This window comes from Amblyraja radiata, chromosome 13 (genome assembly GCF_010909765.2).
Source record: "Amblyraja radiata isolate CabotCenter1 chromosome 13, sAmbRad1.1.pri, whole genome shotgun sequence".
Taxonomy (NCBI): Eukaryota; Metazoa; Chordata; class Chondrichthyes; order Rajiformes; family Rajidae; genus Amblyraja; species Amblyraja radiata.
The window spans coordinates 38,973,658-38,995,613 of NC_045968.1; the positions used below are offsets into that span (position 1 = coordinate 38,973,658).

The 21,956-nt window shown below is 44.5% G+C and overlaps 1 protein-coding gene across 2 annotated transcripts in view; it reads right to left on the minus strand.

Moving 5' to 3' along the window:
• med12l (mediator complex subunit 12L) overlaps positions 1-21,956 on the minus strand; it is a 586,849-nt gene that overhangs the window by 515,095 nt on the left and 49,798 nt on the right. For both annotated transcript variants that reach the window (XM_033031832.1, XM_033031831.1), the window contains exons 4-6: positions 16,654-16,845; positions 14,429-14,588; positions 965-1,137 (exon numbers count right to left, since the gene is read on the minus strand). In XM_033031832.1, the coding sequence (XP_032887723.1) occupies positions 965-1,137; positions 14,429-14,588; positions 16,654-16,845 (525 nt within the window). The remainder of the gene's footprint in view (positions 1-964; positions 1,138-14,428; positions 14,589-16,653; positions 16,846-21,956) is intronic.

Sequence of the window (21,956 nt, forward strand, 5' to 3'; positions counted from 1 at the left end):
GAATTTTTCTTCAAAGATACTGCATGGAAAGAGGCCCTTCGGCCCACCAAGGCCTTGCCGACCAAGGTCCACCTGTACCCGATGCTACCCACTGGGGACGATTTACAGCAGCCAGTTAACCTACAAACTTGCATATCATTGGGATGTGGTTGGAAACCATAGCATCCGGAAGAAACCCATGAGATCATAGGGAGAGTGTGCATACTCTGTACAGACAGCACCCGTAGTCAGGATCGAACCCGGGTCTCCAGCGCTTTGGTTTCCATAAAATTGCCCTCAAGAGCGCACGGAGTGGATGAGAAAGTGGGATAATATGGAACTAATGTGAATGGGTGACCAATGGTCGTCATGGACTCGGTTGGCTGAACGGCCTGTTTCCAGACTGTATCTCTGTATCTCTATCTCTAAACTAAGAAGCAACACAGTCCAGGATTCAGAGGGATAAATTCAAAGTGTTATTAGAAGTTACTTAAAATTTGAGAATTCAACATTCATATAGCTGAGTGGTACTCCCAAGCAAAATATGATCAAATCAAAGTGCTTGCCTTTGAATATTTTTACTTCATTTCAAATTTAGTTTAGTTTAGGTTAAATTAGAGACACAGCACCGACCAGCGATCACCTCGCACACTAGCACTATCCTATACACTACAAACAAATTACCATTTTACCGAAGCCAATTAACCGACAAACCTGTTCGTCTTCGGAGTGTGGGAGGAAACCACCGGAGCACCCGGAGAAAACCCAAGTGGTCACAGGGAGAAGGTACAAACTCGGTACAGAGTCTGCAGTCAATCAGCAGTCAGGATCGAACCTGGGTCTCTGGCACCGTAAGGCAGCAACTCTACCACCTTGGCACCCATTTAATGGCAAGCGTTTATGGAAGGGAGGGATGAAATAGAGGCAAGAGAACAGTGCCGCCACCAGAAACATACATCCAACCAAAGACACCAACACAACCTACCTGGAATGTGTAAAAGGCCAGTTTCTCATTGTATTCCCACTGTTTTATTGCTTGCTCCACCTCAGGAGGAACCGGTGCTGTGGGAGCTGGAATTTGGCCTCCAGAACCGTGATAATATTCAGCTATTTTGGCCAGTTGCTCACGGAGGTACCTCGTCAAAATCTGCGTCCATTCTGTAAAGGAGGGAGAAGAGGAACAAAATCAATGACGGCAGGAGAAATATCCCAGCATAATGGGACAAGTGTCATTTTATAGAACATAGAACAGTACAGTACAGCACAGTTTGTTGTTCTATGGCAAGTTGGTGTTCCCCCATATTTATTTTGGTTGTGGCATGAATTTAGGCGCATTGATTGCTTTCCTGGGGTACTTAACAACATAGAACAATGCAGCACAGGAACGGGTCCTTCGGCCCACAATGTTTGTGCCAAATGACATTGATTAAACTGGCGGCCCAGTGGAGCAGCTGGGAGAGCCGTTGCCTCACAGCTCCAAAATTAGCTGATATTAAAAGTGCAAATAATATAATGGGGAAAATAGAACAATGAGTCTTAGAGCCATAGAGCAGCAGAGTCTAGGCCATAGAGTCACACAGCGTGGAAACAGGCCCTTCAGCCAAATCTGCCCACACCGACCAACATGTGCCATCCACACTACCCTCACCTGCCTGCGTTTGGTCCATATATCCCACTAAACTTGTCCTATCCATGTACTTCCTTACGTGCATCTTAAACGTTGCGATAATCCCTGCCTCAACTACCTCTTCTGGCTGCTCGTTCCATACACCCATCACCCTTTGTGTGAAACAGTTACCCCTCTCATTCCTTAAAATCTTTTCCCCTTCTCCTTAAACCTATGCCCTCTGGTTCCCGATTCCCCATCTCTGGGCAAGAATGAAACCCAGATTAAGACGTTACACTGCTGCCTTGCAATTATCTGGATAACACAAGGTGTATGATATACTTGTAATATAGACATGAGGAACTGCACACACAAAGTGCTGGAGTAACTGGAGTTTTGGGTCAGGACTCTTCTTCAGACTGAGTTACTCCAGTTGCGTTACTCCAGCACTTTGTGTCCATCATTGGTAAAACAAAATCAATATTTGCAGTTCTTTGATTCTATCATATAATGTCGCAGTCTGGAATGAAGACTGCAGTAAGCCTAATGCCTGTTCAGTTATTCAGTAAGATCAAGACTATTCTTTCTACTTCACATCCAATTTCTCCATTCAATGACAGGGTATTCATTCCCTTTGTAAGAGTGGCTTTGTGGAAAGGTAGTCCTCGTATCCGAAGGTTTAACAGCACCATGTGTTCAATCTTCTACATTAATGAGCCTACATTGTTCACATTGAACAAAGCGCTGAATCACAACAACAACTCCAAAAGTACAAGGCCTTGAGAAATTTAACGCCACATTGTGAAGAAATTCTCATCAAGATGCAGATAAAACCAATCAAGCTGCAGAAGGGAACAGGAGTCTATATATATTACAAAGATGTATTCATTTAAATGATGAATACCTGGAATAATGTAGAAATGTGGATACTGGTTTAGAAGAAAAATACACAAAGTGCTGGAGTAACTCAGCGGGTTAGGCAGCACCTCTGGAGAACATGGACAGGTGACGTTTCAGGTCTGCACCCTTCTTCAGGATGAATGTAGGGAGGAGTGGGCGGGGAGGGGGTGGGTAGAGAAAGCAAGCTGGAAGAGAGGACAGGTAGGACAAAGCATGGTCGGTAATAGTTCTTCAGTCTGAAAAATTGTACCAGACATGGCCTTGTACTTTCAGCACACCGGCCATCACCAGTCAGAAGTTGGGAGGGCATGTCGCAGTTGTATACGACGTTAGTGAGGCCACATTTAAAGTATTAGGTTCCATTTGGTGACCATGCTGTAGGAGAGATGTTGTCAGGCTGGAAAGGGTGCAAGGAAGACTTACGAGGATGTTGGCAGGACTCGAGGGCCTGTGCGATAGAGAGAGGTTGAGCAGGCTAGGACTTTATTCCTTGGAGTGCAGAAAGATGAGGGGTGATCTAATCGAGGTGTATAAAATCATGAGAGGAATAGATCGGGTAAACACACAGGGTATTTTGCCTAGAGTCGGGGAATCAAAAACCAGAGGATATAGGTTTAAGGTGAGAGGGGGGAAAGATTTAATATAAACTGGAGGGGTGACTATTTTTTTTAAACACAAGTATGGTGGGTGTATGGAACGAGTTGCTTGAGGAGGTAGTTGAGGCAGATACTAACACAATGTTTCAGAAGCATTTAGACAGGTACTCAAATTGGATAGGATATGTTTAGAAGGATATGGGCCAAACGTAAGTAGTTGGGACTAATGTAGATGGGACATGTTGGTCAGTGTGGGGAAGTTGGGCCGAAGAGCTTGTCTCCACACTGTATGACTCTGTGACTCAATGATTATAGAGGAATACTCAAAACGCAATGAATGAAGTGCTGACCAAGATTTGGAGAGAAGTGTTACAATGGGTTGAATAGGACAAAAATTATTCCTTTGCTCTCAACTCCAAATCCATCCTGCAACATCTGCTTGGCGGGGCCCACCCGAAGGCTTGTTGGTCGACGGGACAAGGAATCTGCCCAAAGTCCCGCTGGTCAGTGGGACCGGGAACCCATCCGAAGGGCTCATCGTCGGTGTAACCAGGATGAAAGGTGGTGACATCAGGCACGATGAGCAAGAGCTGGTAGGAGGGTGAAACGGGAGTAATGCCTCCTGCACTGCAAGGTCGGCTGCAGGAAGCACCCCCGGGACACAAAGATGGCCAGGAGAGGAGGGAAGAGGAATGTCGGTTCGCGGGATCTGCTCCAGCACATCGACCGCGCGGGCCGACCTTTGGACTTTGAATAATGGCACCAACATGGCGGCGCCTGCATGTATAATATATGCAAAAAAGAATTTTACTGCGCAGTTACACACGTGACAAATAATGCACCATTGAAAGGAAGCAAATGTGTGGAAAGAGAGTACAAGGAGGCAGGCAAAACTCTTGCACAAACATAGTACTGGCAACACATGCTGGGTACTCCCCTGATTTCTATTTCTGATACGATTCCAAATGGTGAAACTTCACTGACATAATTGAGTCACTTTAGATAAATGCAACATTTTTAAATTTTTGACGAGCTTTCCAAATCAATTTTTTTTTAAATTTTTCACAGAAACGACACTTAATTACACAGAGATTACCAATTTCCTCTGTAACGTTAATAAATCAACCAATGGGTAAAAGACAGCTCAGAACTAAAACCTAAATATAGCAACCCCCTGGGGAAAGGTGCGTGATTTTGCAAAATGCTTTCGGTTTATCGGGCCAAGTAGATGGGACTCTCAACCAAACAAAATGTCATCAAATTACTTATACCAATGTTCCAGTTCAAACTAACCCGTGCTTGAAAGAATTGGTTGTTACAGCTGCATCATAAATTTGCCAATTTTTCCCCGAGAGAAAATACATAATTCATGGCACAGTGGCCAATGACAACAATCTTGACATCATAAATATAAATAGCAATTTTCAAGATGAAAATTTCAATAACCGATTGGACACAAAGAGACACCTAAGTGATCTCCCAGTTGCTAAACATTTCAACTCCCCTTTCCATTCCCATACTGACCTTTCTGTCCTGGGCCTCCTCCAATGAGAAAGTGACACAAATTAGAGGAAAAGCACCTCATATTCTGCTTGGAAAGCTTATAATCTAGCGGTAGTGAATGATATTTCTCTAATTTCAAGTAACTCCACAATTATCACTTTAATTTCATGTTTCATGTATTTTGTGTTTTATGACTGTTGGCAATTCAATTTCCCTCCTGGGATAATAAAGTTATATTGTAACGAGTCCGAGCTATCCTAACGCTATCCTACACACACTAGGGACAATTTACAATTATACCTGTCTAAATGTTTCTTATACGTTGTCTGTTGCCGGCCCTGATTTGTTCTGGCCCTTTCTTGCCTCCAGTTTGTTTCCCCCCATCTGTACTCTCAGTCTGATGAAGGGTTACGACCCGAAACATCACGTATTCTTTTTCTCCAGAGATGCTGCCTGGCCCGCTGAGTTACTCCAGCATTTTGTGTCTATCTTCGGTATAAACCAGCAGCTGCAGTTTCTTCACATGAGACAACTTTGTCGGCCAACCCCATGTATCTTCACTTCTAAATCCATTCTCTTCATTAAAAACTAACAACATTGTTTTCTCGAACCGTTGATATTATGTGCAACAGTCCCAGAAAGGGTGATGCGATTATGTTCAGTAGAAGATTTTGTGTCTGGTTTTGTACTTCCTCTTTCTCTCGTACATGTATTTATCCAGCTTCCTCCAAATGGCACCAATCCTATACATTTCCACTTGCCCTCACACCAGGGAATCTTACATCTGGAGTTTTTTAGAATTAATCAAAAGAAAAGACATAATTCAGCCCATCGAGTAAGCCCAGGCCAGCGATCCCTGTACACAATACACACTATGTAGTTTAGTTTAGAGATGCAACGTGGAAACAGGCCCTTCGGCCAACCAGCGTATACTAACACTATCCTACACACCAGGTACAATTTACCATTTACAGAAGCCAAATAACCTACAAATTTGAACGCCTTTGTAGTGTAGGTGGAAACTGGAGCACCCCGGAGAAAATCCATGTGGTCACAGGGAGAATGTACAAACACTGTACCGGCAGCACCCATAGTCAGGATCAAACCAGAGTCTCTGGCACTGTGAGGCATCAACTCTACTGCTGTGCTACTGGGCCACCTCAATGTTTCTTGTGTCTCCATTTTCCATCTTACATAGTCTCAAATCTCAAGAGAAAGAAATGTCTCCTAAACTAACTATCCATCATACAAATGGATCTTCCTCCCAGGACTTCTATACAGTCGACACCAGTTCAACCCCCTTGCAATTGATCACATCTAATGTCCCATTACTGTCATTCCTTCTTCGCCCTGTACCGGTCAAGCACAAGATACAGAAGCTTGAAAGCGCACACTACCAGACTGAGGAACAGCTTCTCCCCTCTAATACCAGGCATCAAAATGGTGAATCTCTGGAACTCTCTGCCACAGAAAGTAGTTGAGGCCAGTTCATTGGCTATATTTAAGAGGGAGTTAGATGTGGCCCTTGTGGCTAGGGGGATCAGGGGGTACGGAGAGAAGGCAGGTACAGGCTACTGAGTTGGATGATCAGCCATGATCATATTGAATGGCGGTGCAGGCTCGAAGGGCCGAATGGCCTACTCCTGCACCTATTTTCTATGTTTCTATGTTTCTAAAATGGTCCTTCCATAAGCTAGGATACTGTCCATAGCGGACATTGAACTTTGTTTATGGAACTGATGCGATACAATTCTGAGAACTATATTCTGCAATCTGTATCATCCCCTTTGCTCGACCTATTGTACTCGAGATTGTATTTATGTACAGTATTTCTGATCTGCTTGGATAGCATGCAGAACAAAGCTTTTCACTGTACCTCAATACACATAACAATAACAAACCTAAACTCTCTACCTTCCCTTCCCTTGAGCAATGAATTATTACTCTTTAAGTCTTATTACAAAGCAAGTGATTTTTTTTTAAACTGCAGACGCTGAAATCTATAAAAACAGGAAACGCTGGAAACACTTCAGTCACAGGTGTGGGAAGACAAACAGAGCTAACGTTTCAGGTTGAAGACTTCTCGCAGTCACGTGCATTGGCGTATGCGCGTTCTTGATCGCTGCCTGCAACAAGCAACTCTATGGCTGCATGACCTTGCCGCCCCCAAGTCTTGTTGCAGTTCAGGTCGCCACATTTCAGGGAAGATGTGGAGGCTTTGGAGAGGGTGCAGATGAGGTTTATCAGAATGCTGCCTGAATTAGAGGGTTTCAACTACAGTGAGAGGTTGCATTGGGCTTGGATTGTTTTCTTTGGAATGTCGGAGGTGCAGGGGAGACATGACAGGGTGGAAATGTCCAACACTGGGGGGCAGAGTTATAAGGTGAGAGGGGGAAAGTTTAACGGAGATGTGTGGGACAATTTATTTCGCAGTGGGTGGTGGGGGCCTGGAACTCACTGCCAGGTGGTGGAGGCAGATATGATAGCGGCGTTTAAGAGGCTTTTAGATATGTGCATAGAAGTGCAGGGAATAGAGGGATATGGATCATGTGCAGGCAGATGAGATCAGGCTGACTTGGTATCATGTTCAACACAAACATTATGGGCCAAATGGCTGACTCCTGGACTGTGCTGTTCCACGTTCATCTCCAATAACTCAAAGCACAGAGTTTTGCAAAGGAAACTTATGCACAACCAGTGAAGGTCAATTAAATATCGATGGGGCAGGTGTCTGGTAAAGCAGATGTGCCCGACACAGTGAATGCACATTTAGTAAACAGACTTGCAAAGTAAGGAGGCACTTGTGGAAAGGTCATGTTTTGGATGAACAGAATATCATTTCAGTGTTTTAAAAGGGAGCTTCAGTGATAGGATATGCAACAATTAAGTTGCAGAATTCTTTATCAGAATAAAGTTGTCCAAATCTACGATTCCCGTGTATTTCATCCATTCTCAGAATATCTACAGTACATTTCAGGGCAAACTGCTCTCCATACAAATAAAACCCACGGTATCAGACAGTTACCAATAAAAATAAATAGATCAACTCCAAAGGAATGCCCCTGCTCTATATCACTGTCACACAGCTGCTCTGTTGGTGGTTTACAAAAAGAAAAAAAAAGATATTTATAGACTGTTAGCAAGGGTGTATAAACTGAGGGGCTTGAACCCTTTGGGGAGGGGCAGGAATGATCACCAGGTCGCATTGGGAAAGAGGTTCGCTCAATAGTTAAATCATTTGAGCTACATCACAAGGAAAGATTAGCTGCTCCATAAAGTATTCTCTGGAGAACACGGATAGATGACGTTTCAGGTCGGGACCCTTCTTCAGACTGAAGGAAGGTCTCGACCCAAAACGTCACCGAACCAGAGATGCTGCCTGACTCGCTGAGTTACTCCAGCACTTTGTATCTTTTTGTGTATTAACCATTGTCTCTGCACCTTAGCTTTTACACATCTGCTTTCATTGGTCTTGGGACAGTTCAAGGGTCTGAAGCGTTTTCTGAAGTGCTGTCTGTCTTTCAGCACGAAACAACACTAAAGTGGTGTACGCAACAAACTCTCACAGACAGCAATATAGTAATGAAGAGATAATGTCTTTATTTCAAAGTGTTGGGCTGCTCATGGCATAAATACTGGCCAGCGATAGAGCTGCTGCCTCACAGCGCCAAAAAACCCAGGTTCGATCCTGATTACTGGTGTGGTCTGTTTGTACATTCTTCCTGTGACTGCGTGGGTTTTCTCTGGGTGCTCCGGATTCCTCTCACATCCAAAGACGTGCAGGTTTGTAGGATAATTGGCCTCTGTAAATTGCTCCTTGTGTGTAGGGAGTAAATGTGAAAGTGGAATAACACCAAACTAGTATGAACGGGTGATCGATGGTCGGCGCAGACTTGGTGGGCCGAAGGTCCTGTTTCCATGCTGTATTTCTAAACTAAACTAAACTAAACTAATCTTTTTAGTTTCAGAAACATAAATGGATCATAACCACAGGTTATCTGTAGTTCAGGATCTGAAAAACCACACAAGTTATTTTTGTTTATATTTTTCCACCAAAGTCTATCCAGTTCCTATTCCTTTTTGGTTTAGCTTGGAGGTCAGATCATAAGTATATCCTTCACTACACTTGCCACGGTAAAGCCCCTGCCCCACTTAGCAGACCTAAACAGCAACCTCTGGTGACCTTGCCCGCCACCCAAGGTTTCCATTAGGTCACCGGAGGTTTTGGTCACTCTCCCTAATGGTTGAAAGTGGTTTCCGCGTGGTCGAGGCTTCATCTAGGTTGCTGCTATTTTTTCATCATGATTAAAACCGACCTCGACGAAAAATAGGTTGCCGTTTTTAAAATCGATAATTTTTTAGTCGTAGGTCTAGTCGAAGCCGGTTTTCTTCTTAGTCGAAGAAGGTTTTCAACATATGCGTGGGAGGTGGTAGGAGGTTGCAGGTCACCTCGACCTTGATTTTTTTTTTGGGTGGCGGGCAAGGTCACCAGAGTTTGCTGTTTAGGTCTCCTAAGTGGGACAGGGGCTTTATGCTGGACTTCTATATGTTTCAGGGCCATCTCACAGACCTCTCTCATTCTTATGAACAACAGCTCTAATATTATTTAGCTTGTTATCCATCATACAATTAAGTAGCAAACAGCACAAATTAAATGGATTTCTTTCACAGTGAGGATTCACATCAGGTCTGTGATCACTCTGTAATTAAAATAGAAAATGGTGCTGATACTCAACAGGTCAGGCAGCATCTCTGGAGAGGGAAAGAGAACTAACATTTCGAGTCAGATAAACCCAAAAAGCTGGAGTAACAACGGGTCAGGCAGCGTCTCTGGTGAAAAGGAATAGGTGACATTTCGGGTCAAGACCGTTCTTCAGACTGAGAGTCAAGGGAAAGGGAAACGAGAGATATAGACAGTGATATAGAAAGATATAGGCAGTGATATAGAGATATATGGATGATAATAACTCTTCGTTTTCTCCAGAGATGCTGCCTGACCAACAGAGTTACTGAGCTTTTTATGTCTATCTTCGGTTTAAACCAGCATCTGCAGTTCCTTCCTACACACCTTAACATTACCTGTCAACGGCTATTCATCTGAATTGGGGAGATTTAGAGGTAAAACATGTTTTAAGTTGTGAGAAAGGAATAGGAGCATACAGAACAAAAGATGGTCTATGGAGACATAAGATACTGCAGAGGCAGGAATCTTGAGTAAAACACAAAGTGCTTGAAGTGCCAGATGATAGTTGACCACATAGCAATGGGTCAGGAGTCCGACATTCTCTGGGCAAGCTGAGATGGAATCTGAAAGGCCTGAATATAGTGGATGTGGAGAGGATGTTTCCACTAGCAGGAGAATTTAGGACCAGAGGCCATAGTCTCCGAATAAGGTGACGTACCCTGAGAAAGATGAGGAGGAATTTCTTTAGTCAGAGGGTGCGAAATTCTTTGTCACAGAAGGCTGTGGAAGCCAAGTCAATGGATATCTTTAAGGTGCAGATTGACAGATTCTTGATTAGTACGGGTGACAGGGGCTATGAGGAAAAGGCAGGAGAATGGGGTTGAGAGGGAAAGATACACCAGCTATGATTGAATGGTGGAGTAGACTTGATGGGCTGGATGGCCTAATTCTGCTCCGATAACTTATGAATTCATGGAGTCACGTTTAGAGATATGGCATGGAAACAGGCCCGATGGCCTACGCCGACCATCAATCACCCATTCACGCTAATTCTATGTTATCCCACTTTCTCATATACTTCCTACACACTAGACCCAATTTTACAAAGGCCGATTAACCTACAAACCCGCAAGTCTGAGGGATGGGACGGGAAGGAAACCGGAGCACCCAGAGCAAACTCAAGTGGGTCACAGGAAGTTCAAGTTCAAGTTCAAGTGAGTTTATTGTCATGTGTCCCAGTATAGGACAATGAAATTCTTGCTTTGCTTAAGCACACAGAAAATAGTAGGCATTTACTACAAAACAGATAAATGTGTCCATATACCATGATATAAATATATACACACTTGAATAAATAAACTGATAAAGCGCAAATAGCAGAAAGTGGTTATTAATAATCAGAGTTTTGTCCGAGCCAGGTTTAATAGCCTGATGGCTGTGGGGAAGTAGCTATTCCTGAACCTGGTTGTTGCAGTCTTCAGGCCCCTGTACCTTCTACCTGAAGGTAGCAGGGAGATGAGTGTGTGGCCATAATGGTGTGGGTCTTTGATGATACTGCCAGCCTTTTTGAGGCAGCGACTACGATAAATCCCCTCGATGGAAGGAAGGTCAGAGCCGATGATGGACTGGGCAGTGTTTACTACTTTTTGTAGTCTTTTCCTCTCCAAGGCGCTCAAATTGCCGAACCAAGCCACGATGCAACTGGTCAGCATGCTCTCTACTGTGCAACTGTAGAAGTTAGAGAGAGTCTTCCTTGACAAACCGACTTTCCGTAATCTTCTCAGGAAGTAGAGGCGCTGATGAGCTTTTTTGATAATTGCGTTAGTGTTCTCGGACCAGGAAAGATCTTCAGAGATGTGCACGCCCAGGAATTTGAAGTTTCAACCATTGACCCGTTGATATAAATGGGGCTGTGGGTCCCCCTCCTACTCCTTCCAAAGTCCACAATCAGTTCCTAGGTTTTGCTGGTGTTGAGGGCCAGGTTATTGCACTGGCACCATATGGACAGTTGCTCGATCTCCCTTCTATATTCTGACTCATCCCCATCAGTGATACGCCCCACAATAGTGGTGTCGTCAGCGAACTTGATGATGGAGTTCGCACTGTGGTTGGCTACGCAGTCATGGGTATAGAGTGAGTACAGCAGGGGGCTGAGCACGCAGCCTTGAGGTGCTCCCGTGCTGATTGTTATTGAGGCTGACACATTTCCACCAATACGAACAGACTGTGGTCTGTGGATGAGGAGGTCGAGGATCCAGTTGCAGAGGGATGCGCAGAGACCCAGGTCTGCGAGTTTGGTAACCAGTTTGGAGGGGATGATTGTGTTGAATGCCGAGCTGTAATCGATGAATAACAGCCTGACATATGAGTTTTTGTTGTCCAAGAAATGTGTAAACTCCACACAGACAGCGCCGAAGATCTGGTTTGAACGCAGGTTTAGTTTAGAGATACAAAGCGGAAGCAGGCCCACCGAATCCGCGCTGACAAGCAATCCCTGTGCACTAACACTATCCTACACACTAGGGGAAATTTACCAAGGCAATTAGCCTTCAAACCTGTACATCTTTGGAATGTGGGAAGAAACCAGAGCACCCAGAGAAAACCCACGCAGTTAAGGGGAAAATGTACAAACTCTTTACACAGGTCTCTTGTGCCACCAGCTGCATCACCATACATGTGCTAATTGTGTTTCGCTTGAATTGCGCTACTATTGAATTCTGTGGCTTGTAAATGCAGGTGATAGTTGGTACCAATGGGTCTGAAATCATATTTAAGACAGACTGCACAAGAATGGTGGCCTGCCTTCCTCAAATGGCATGGGCTGTTAAGACAATCCATTTGGAATAGATAGGGTAGATGCACAGATATCCACACTTGCATTTATATAGCACCATGTTAGCACTTTGGATGATTTTGAATTTAAATTACCATGGGCCTTATTTTACTGCCTCTTAAATAGCAATTGATGAATAACAGTAAATCATTTTTAACAGTGATTTCCAAGAGGATTTAGTTTTGGTCACCATGTTATAGGAAAGATGTCAAGGTGCAGAGAAGATTTATGAGGATGTTACCAGAACTTAAGGGCCTAAGCTATTGGGAGAGGTTGAGCAGGCTAGGACTTTATTCCTTGGAGCACAGAGGATGAAGGGTGATCTCACAAAGGTGTACAAAATCATGAGGGGAATAGATTGAGTAAACGTACAGAGTCGTTTACCCAGAGTAGGGGAATCAAGAACCATAGGACATAGATTTAAGGCGAGAGGGGAGCAGCCTGGAACTCACCTGGGGGGGGCGCCCCTCCAGTATACAGAGCGTGCGAAATAGACATGGCCTGCAGTGGCACGGAGTGGTAGAGCAGTCTTGGAGGACATCTTTGTTTGGCCAGGCCAACCCTGAAAAGCCACGAGGACAACTAACCTCATGGCCAGCTGCACTTCGAAACACAGAAAAATAGGTGCAGGTGTACGCCATTCAGCCCTTCGAGCATGGCTGACAGCATCTTGGGCTTTGTAAATGTTGCCAAAGCCTGTCACAGTGGACAAATCCTGAACACGTTGTACTTAATCTGGGATTGGGTTCATGTTTAGTAATAATTTGCTGAATTATATACAAAAAATAATTTCACTGTACCTCAGCATATGTGACAACAAAGAATCACTGAGCAATTGAAGAACGATTCCCTCTTTCCAATCTTGTCCAAACACTTTTTCCGAGATCATTAACTTCGTTAAAACCACAGTAAGCCTTTGATCCCATTAACCAAATTATATAACCTTTAAAGAGATCCTTGTATTTAATTGTCTGATTCCACTTCATCCAGAGACCAGCTGCTTCTACTATTTACTCGGGGGTGTCAAACACAAAGGACTAAGCTGCTGTTAAGCTTCATTTTAGGTCTGACCATCAAAAAAATGATTAAAATTTGCTTGCGCCATTATCAAAACAAAATCATATCTTCAAAGGAAGATTATTCCAGAAAGCGACAGAGATTCTCATGACGACACAAAGAACTGCAGATGCTGGAACCTTGCGTAGAACACAGAGTGCTGGTGTAACTCAGCGGGTCAGACAGTGTCACTGGAGGACATGGATAGGAAATGCATCAGGTTGGGACCCTTCTTTAGATGGATGTCATTGTCTCATAGCCAACACGTTACAATTGGTTTCGTCACTAGGCCCTAGGCAACTGCAGGGTATAAATCAGAGGGAAAATTGGGTGGAGTACTGGGAGATGAAATTTAATCCCAACAAGCGATGCATTTTGTGAAGTCAAATAGGAGCAGGGTAGGTTTTGTAAATGGGAGAGGGGGTCCAAGTCCTTAGCTCCCTGAAAATGGCTACACGGGTCAATACTGATATGAAGGTGGCATTTAGCTCACGAGTTGGGGGATAGAATACAAATTGGGATGATGGGTTGCAACTTTACAAAACACTGGTTGGGTGCAAAGACATAGGCACAAAGTGCTGTAGTAACTCAGCGGGTCAGGTAGCATCTCTGGAGACCATGGATAGATGACGTTTTGGATCAGGACCTGTTTTTAGACGTGCTAGATGTGTGCAGTTCTACTGGCACACTACGAGCGGGATTCTTGTAGTCATTTCTGTGTGACTGTGTTGAGGAGAAAGCAGGGGAAATTCATCAGGATATTGCCAGGATGGGAGGACTCTGGTAATGGTGAGAGATCAGAGTAGCAGGGCTTGTTTTATCCTGGAGCAAAGTAGGCAGAGGAATGACGTGATAGAAATACATAAGGTTATGAAAATTATGGACAGGTAGAGCCATAGTGAGTTATACAGTGTGGAAACAGGCCCTTTGGCCCAACTTGCCCATATCGACCAACATGCCCCATCTACACTAGGCCCACCTGCCTGCCTTAGGCCCATATCCCTCTACACCAACCCATTGAGGGAGGGAAGGGGGGGGGGGGGGGGGGGGGGGGGGGGGAAGAGAACAAAGGAGAACCTGGCACGGGATACTTTGTACCTTTGACAGCAAGCAACCTTTATGTGGCGAGTCTTTGCATAGCTTGGGAATGCAAAACAAAGAATTTCACTGTGACTTGACACATGTGACAACAAAGTATTTATTCCTTCTATCCATGTACCTGTCTGAAAGTTTCTTAAACATTGCGATAGTGAAGCAGTTTTCATTGTTACCTAGGTTGGGATCCGTGGCTTGCCGCTTCTTAATCTTGGCTTCAGAAACTGCGGCATAGTAGGCACAGGTCATCTTTATGAGCCAGGCGCCCCGCAACAACGGCACTGAATACTTGGCCAAATAGACGAAGATTTCTTCCTTCTTGCTAAGAATCGGCACCTGTGCAGAAGAGCAAAATATACCTTCAGTGCAGAAACAAAGAACTGCAGGTGCTGGTTTATGCAAAAGATAGACACAGAGTGCTGGAGTAACTCAGCGGCTCAGGCAGCATCTCTGGAGACTTTTCTCCAGAGATGCTGCCTGACCCGCTGAGTAACTCTGGTACTTTGTGTATATCTTCAGTGCAATTTTCTTGGTCAGGCATGTTCATATCTGAATAATGCAACATAAAAGATAAAAGCTGGCTACTCTTTTTAAAAATTACTAAAACCAGACAGGTTTGCCAACATCTAGATTACAGGCAACCCCCGTATAGAATCCTGGAAAATTATTGGGAAGGGATCATACTTGATTATTCTTGATTAGTAAGGGTGTGAGGGGTTACGGGGAGAATGCGGGAGAATGGGGTTGAGAAGGGAAGATAGCTCAGCCATGATTGAATGGCAGGGTAGACTCGATGGGCCGAATGGCATAATTCTGCTCCTAGAATTTATGAGACTGTGACTAGGTGAGAAGATATCCCATTTAAAAAAAAGAAACAATCTGCTTACTTTTATTATAAAATTTACAACCAAAATGTTGCCTTTGGTTTACTTATCAAAACAAAAATTTAATCTAGTGACTGAACACCAACTAACAAAGTTGCCCTGTATTTATGAAACACCTTTGATGGGGTAAAACAACCTAATAATGATTCAAAGGTGCACTACAAAATAAAACTAGCAATGGGTCAGTAAAGGGGATTAGGGCTGACAATTTAAAACAACTTTCCCAGAGCAGAAAGTTTGAAAAGAACATCTTACAAGAAGAACCAAGTAAGTAGGTAAGAAACAATTAGACAGGTACATGAATAGGATAGGTTTAGAGAGATATGGGCCAAATGCAGGCAGGTGAAACTAGTGTAGATGGTACATGGTGGGCAAGTTGGATTGTGTTAAGTATTGGCAAGGTAACAAATGGAAGGATGGTTGGGTAAATGGTGAAACAGTGAAGGCTAGGAAGCAACTAAAGCATGCTTGATGGATTCAACATCAGATGGGCTGACACAAAGATGGAAGCAGATGTCCTTGGGGAAAATGCTGCAGACAATTTGGAAGCTCATCTGGAGTGTCTCATCACTTTCAGCATGGTGCTACCATGGGAAGGAAGTTGAGGGAATGACAGTGAAGAAAAATAAATGGGGACTCCTTCATTTCAACGAAGAATTTCATTGCACCCCCAGTGAATATTTTAGCTTAGTTTAGTTTATTATTGTTACATGTTTTGAGGTACAGTAAAAAGCTATATTTGTTGCTTGTTATCCAGTCAGCGAAAAGACTGTACATGATTACAATCAAACCGTCCACAATGTACAGACACAAGATAAAGGGAATAACGTTCAGTGCAAGATAAAGTCTAGTAAAGTCCGATTAAAGATAGTTAGACACAAAGTTTTGGGTCAGTGCCCTTCTTCAGACCAATTCAGATTAAAGATAGCCACAAAATGGTGGACTACCTCAGTGGGTCAGGCAGCATCTCTGAAGAAAAGGAATAGGAGACGTTTTGGGTTGAGATTCTTCTTCAGACTGAGAGTCAAGGAAGAGGGAAACTAGAAGGTATCAACCGGAACAAATCAGAGCAGACACCGATGACCAAGGTAAGGTGGAGCCCACAATGATCCATTTAGGTGATGTGGATGATAATGAAGGGATATATGAATGCAAACAGTGGAACTAGTATGATGACTGGGGTGGGAGAGGGTCGGGGAGAGGGGGAATGCAAGGGTTACTTGAGATTAGATAAATCAATATTCATACCACTGGGTTGTAAGCTGCCCAAGTGACATATGAGGTCATCCAATGAGGTAGATGGCAGGTCAGGACCGCTCTTTAGTTGGTGAAAGGACAGTTAATTTGCCTAATACCAGCTGATAAGAAACTCATCTGAATCTGATGGGGAAGATGGCATTGGCACCCAGGTTTTATGTTCACACATGGCAACGACAGGAGTCTACGAACAAGAGTTAATGGTGGAAGATTCCCTATTCCCCATTCAGATAAGATTTACAAATTCATCAGCAGCCTACCTTTTTGGCTAAAACAGTCAGAGGTTTGTTCCCTGCAAGATCCATGAACCAGTTGTGGATAGCGCTCTGGGACCGGGCAGTCACTAGCCAGTAATTGTCTTTGGCATTCACCTGAGGTTTCTTCTTCCCTGTGTCTTGAAAAGTGTTGACCTTCAGCTTCTCTGCCAAGATGCTGCTGAAATAGGCGCCAATCTGTCCCAAGACAAAGCCAAGAAAGTTAGTTAAGTCTTTCCCCTCTCACCTTAAACCTGCCCTCTGGTTCTTGATTCCCCCGCTCTGGGCAAAAGACTGCGTGTTTACCCAATCTATTCCTCTCATGATCTTGTACGCCTCTATAATATCACACCTCATCCCCCTGCGCTCCAAGGAATAAATTCCTGGCCTGTTCAACCTCTTCCTATAGTTCAGGACATCTTGTACTACTGACTTAGTTTTGCTTCTGAATTGTTCAAGTGTACATTGCAAGATGTGCAACACTTTCCAGGTGGTCCTCCCTTAGCCTGGTACAAAACAGCCTGCGGCCATGTGACCCATTCTTCTCTTCACTCGCTGGAATGATAAGCAGAATCTCAGAGCTGACTGCCCACTTCATCCACAACCCACCCAAGCAACAAGCTGCTATCTCAGGGTCTCACCCAAAACGTCACCTATTCCTTTTCTCCAGAGGTGCTGCCTGACCCGCTGAGTTACTCCAGCATTTTGTGTCCATCTTCGGTATAACCCAGCATCTGCTGCTCCTTCCTTCACACTTCAGCTGATTGATGACACCACGTAGAAACAAGGAACTGCAGATGATGGTTTACACAAAAAGACACAAAGTGCTGGAGTAACTCAGCGGGTCAGGCAGCATCACTGCAAGAAAAGGACAAGTGACATATCAGATCAGGACCTTCAGTCCTTTCCAGCTCCCCGTCCCCGTCCCCATCCCGTCCCGTCCCCCCGTCCCCCCGTCCCCTCTGCCAAACAGTTGGAAGAAGCTGAACCTAAACCTAACCTAAAACGTTGCACTGAGACACAAGGAACTGCAGATGCTGGTATACAAAATAAGACACAACGTGCTGGATTAACTCAGCGGGTCAGGAAGTATTTCTGGAGTACATGGATAAGTGATGTTTCGGGTCGGGACCCTTCTTCAGACTGATTGTAAGGATGGGTGGAGCTGGAAGAGAGGAGAGCTAGGACAAAGCATGGTAGTTTGTTGTTTTGATGGATGACACCAAATTGACAGCCACAGTTCGGTGCTCATACCCTCCCGGAGAACCAAACCCCCAGCAAAAATTCGAGAACACCCCATCACAAAGAGAAATCTGTTACAAAATATTCCGTCACTGACTGGGTGGCACAGCGCTAGAGTTACTGCCTTACAGAGCCAGAGAGCCGGATTCAATCCTGACTACAGGTGCTGTCTATACAGAGGTTGTGCATTCTCCCTGTGACTGTTCTCTGGGTTCTCCGGTTTCCTCCCACATAGTGTGTAGGATAGTGCTAGTGTAAGGAGTGATCGCTGGTCAGCGCAGACTTGATGGGCCAAACGTTGTATTCCCAGTCTAAAGTAAAGAGTGAAGTCTTTGTATGACCTGTATGACCTCAAAGTAAAGCAGGGTTAAGCCAACCAATGTGGTTATAATTAATTCAATGCAATTCAGCCAAAGCTTTGGCACAAGACTTGGAAATTAATACATTATCAATGATCAAAATGGCACAAATGTATTGCAAAGTGCTCTAATTACACTTCTATTGACTTTGGGCATCATTCATTCATTGAAGAACATTGAATCACGACAACAAGGAGACTGAACAAACTATATTCTTTTTGATCATCATCCTGCTGTGTTTAGCCATTTGTAGACTTCCCATTTTAGCATAAAGCCTCTGCCTCATCTGCCTTAACCTGACCCCAACTCAAAAGAGTCTAAATATTGCTAAAACATTCAGATTCAGTGTGACTGGGCCTACGTGCTCCAGGTATCATATCAGCATTGAGTGTCCATTTCCTCCACAGATGCTGCCTGACCGCCATCCCTCCAGCACTTTGTTTATGGTTTCCTGTGTTCTTGTTCAACAATATTGCACATAAGGGCGGCACAGTGGCACAGCAATAGAGTTGCTGCCTTTCATCGCCAGAGACCCGGGTCTCATCCCGACTATGGGTACTATCTGCACGGAGTTTGCATGTTCTCCCTGCGACCGTGTGATTTTCCCTGGTTGCTCAGATTCGTCCCACACTCCTAAGACATGGAAAATGTTTGTAGGTTACTGTAAAATCTGTCCCAGGCAAGCAGGATAGTGTATGGGGAACGCTGGTGGGCGCAGACCTGGTGGGCCAAAGGGCCCGATTCCGAGCAGTATCTCTAAACTAAACTAAACATGTGCAACGTACTGAAGATGAATTAAACTGGAATATCAAAAAGGAGCTGAATAAATTGCTGAAAAAAATGACAGGGCGGCACAGTGGCGTTGCGGTAGAGTTGTTGCATTACAGCACCAATGACCGTGGATCAATTCTCTTTGCGACCGCATGGGTTTTCTCCGGGTGCTCCAGTTTCCTCGCACATTCCAAAGACATGCGAGTTTGTAGGTTAATTGGCTTCTGTGTAGGATAGTGTTAGTATACGGGGTGTTCATTGGTTGGCACAGACTCAGTAGATCGAAGGGCCTGTTTCCACATTGTATCTCGAAACTAAACAAAAGGCTTTGCAGAATTAGCCGTTCTGCAAACCCTCAATCTTGCTCTAGACACCATCTACCTCAGCAACCCCATGCTGTTGCTGCTCCTCTGAGCGATATACTCCCAACTCATATTCTAGTTCAACGTGAACGTAAGCCGGGTCAGAGCTTCCCGGCAACAGAAACATAATCCCTCGTAACTCATCATCAAAAGCTCCCATCAAAAAATTACCAAAAACGCCCAGGAACGAAAAAGACTGCAAAAAGTGGTGAACACTGCCTAGTTCATCCCAGGTACTGACCTCCCCATCATCAACGGGATCTGCAAGGGTCATTGCCTCAAAGTGACAGCCAGCATCGTCAGAGATCCACACCACCCTGGCCACACTATCATTTCACTCCACCTGAAAACTGCAGAGTCTAGGTTCTGGAGCGGCTTCTTCCGTACAGCCATTAGGCTATTAAACACAAAAAGCTCCAAATAGACCCTGAACTATATAGACGGGGACGTTATATTTGCACTATTGTTGTCTATTTATTTGTTTTTATTTATATCTATATACTAATAAAAGCCTCAACTTGTATGTATGCGTGTGTGTGTGTGTGTGTGTGTGTGTGTGTGTGTGTGTGTGTGTGTGTGTGTGTGTGTGTGTGTGTGCGCGCGTGCGTGTGTGTGTGCGCGCGTGTGTGTGTGTGCGCGTGTATGTGTGTGTCTGTGTTTTTCTACCTTTTTAACTTCATAAACCACTGATTCTTCGCAAAGGGGGGGGTGGAGGGGGGGTGTGGGTGGCACGCTGGAATGTTTTGGAAACCTTGCCTGGCCCAGTCGCACTGAAGTCCCACAGCACGCCGCCTCGCTCGGGTCCTGGGGTTCACGCCCGCCCATGACCTCCCTCCCTCCCACAGCGCCGTGCTCCCTCCTCACTACCCCTCCCTCCCTCCCTCCCATCGCGGACCAAATATGATTTGAAAGTAATACGGCCAACTGCCAACACCGTGGTAACGGAATTCAATCCCAATTACAGACCAGCTTCTAAAGTTATTCAAGTTCATTCTCCAACTTCACATTCCTGACAACAGCTCAGAAACCATAGAGACTTCTATGCACTTAGTTCTGAAATTTGCTCTGAGCTAGAGAAGGACCAAAACTGCAAAGCCATAAAGTTATCACTTCCACTATCACCTACCACCCCCCCCCCCCCCCCCACCCCACCCCCCCCCCCCCCCCCATATTGAGGGAACGGGTTGCGTTGGGAGAACGGGTTGCGTTGGGAGAACGGGTTGCGTTGGGGAAACGGGTTGCGTTGAGGGAACGGGTGAGTGCTGGAATATTGCGTTGGGGGAGCAGACCCAACGGGTCTGCACTTGGTCTAGTATATATACAATAAAACAATCTTGACAATGTCAGACCATCTCTTTCTCACAAGCAAGACAGTTCCAATTTGATCTTAGGTACACAAAATTAGCTCTGGGGGAGCTCTGTCCAATTTGATCTTGGCAGTTTGTTCAGAAGTCAGATCAAAATCATCAGAAGTCAGATCAAAATCATCAGAAAGGAAGGACATTAGTTTGCAGGATGTGGAATCGGTATGGGTAGAGCTGCGAAACACTAAGGGGCAGAAAACGCTGGTGGGTGTTGTGTACAGGCCACCTAACAGTAGTAGTGAAGTTGGAGATGGTATCAAACAGGAAATTAGAAATGCGTGCGACAAAGGCAAAACCGTTATAATGGGTGACTTCAATCTACATATAGATTGGGTGAATCAAATTGGCAGGGGTGCTGAGGAAGAGGATTTTTTGGAATGTATGCGGGATAGTTATCTAAATCAACATGTAGAGGAACCAACGAGAGAGCAGGCTATTTTAGACTGGGTATTGAGTAATGAGGAAGGGTTAGTTAGCAGTCTTGTTGTACGTGCCCCCTTGGGCAAGAGTGACCATAATATGGTTGAGTTCTTTATTAGGATGGAGAGTGACATTGTTAATTCAGAAACAATGGTTCTGAACTTAAAGAAAGGTAACTTTGAGGGTATGAGACGTGAATTGGCCAAGATTGACTGGCAATTAATTCTAAAAGGGTTACCGGTGGATATGCAATGGAAGACATTTAAAGACTGCATGGATGAACTACAAAAATTGTTCATCCCAGTTTGGCAAAAGAATAAATCAGGGAAGGTGGTGCATCCATGGATAACAAGGGAAATCAGGGATAGTATCAAAGCAAAGGATGATGCGTACAAATTAGCCAGAAAAAGCTAAATTGGGAGAAATTGGGAGAAATTCAGAGACCAGCAGAGGAGGACAAAGGGCTTAATTAGGAAAGGAAAAATAGATTAATTCTGAAAAATAGATTATGAAAGAAAACTGGCAGGGAACATAAAAACTGACTGCAAAAGTTTTTATAGATATGTGAAAAGAAAGAGATTAGTTAAAACAAATGTAGGTCCCTTGCAGTCAGAAACAGGTGAGTTGATCATGGGGAACAAGGATATGGCGGACCAATTGAATAACTACTTTGGTTCCGTCTTCACTAAGGAAGACATAAATAATCTGCCGGAAATAGCAGGGGACCGCGGGTCAAAGGAGTTGGAGGAATTGAGTGAAATCCAGGTTAGCCGGGAAGTGGTGTTGGGTAA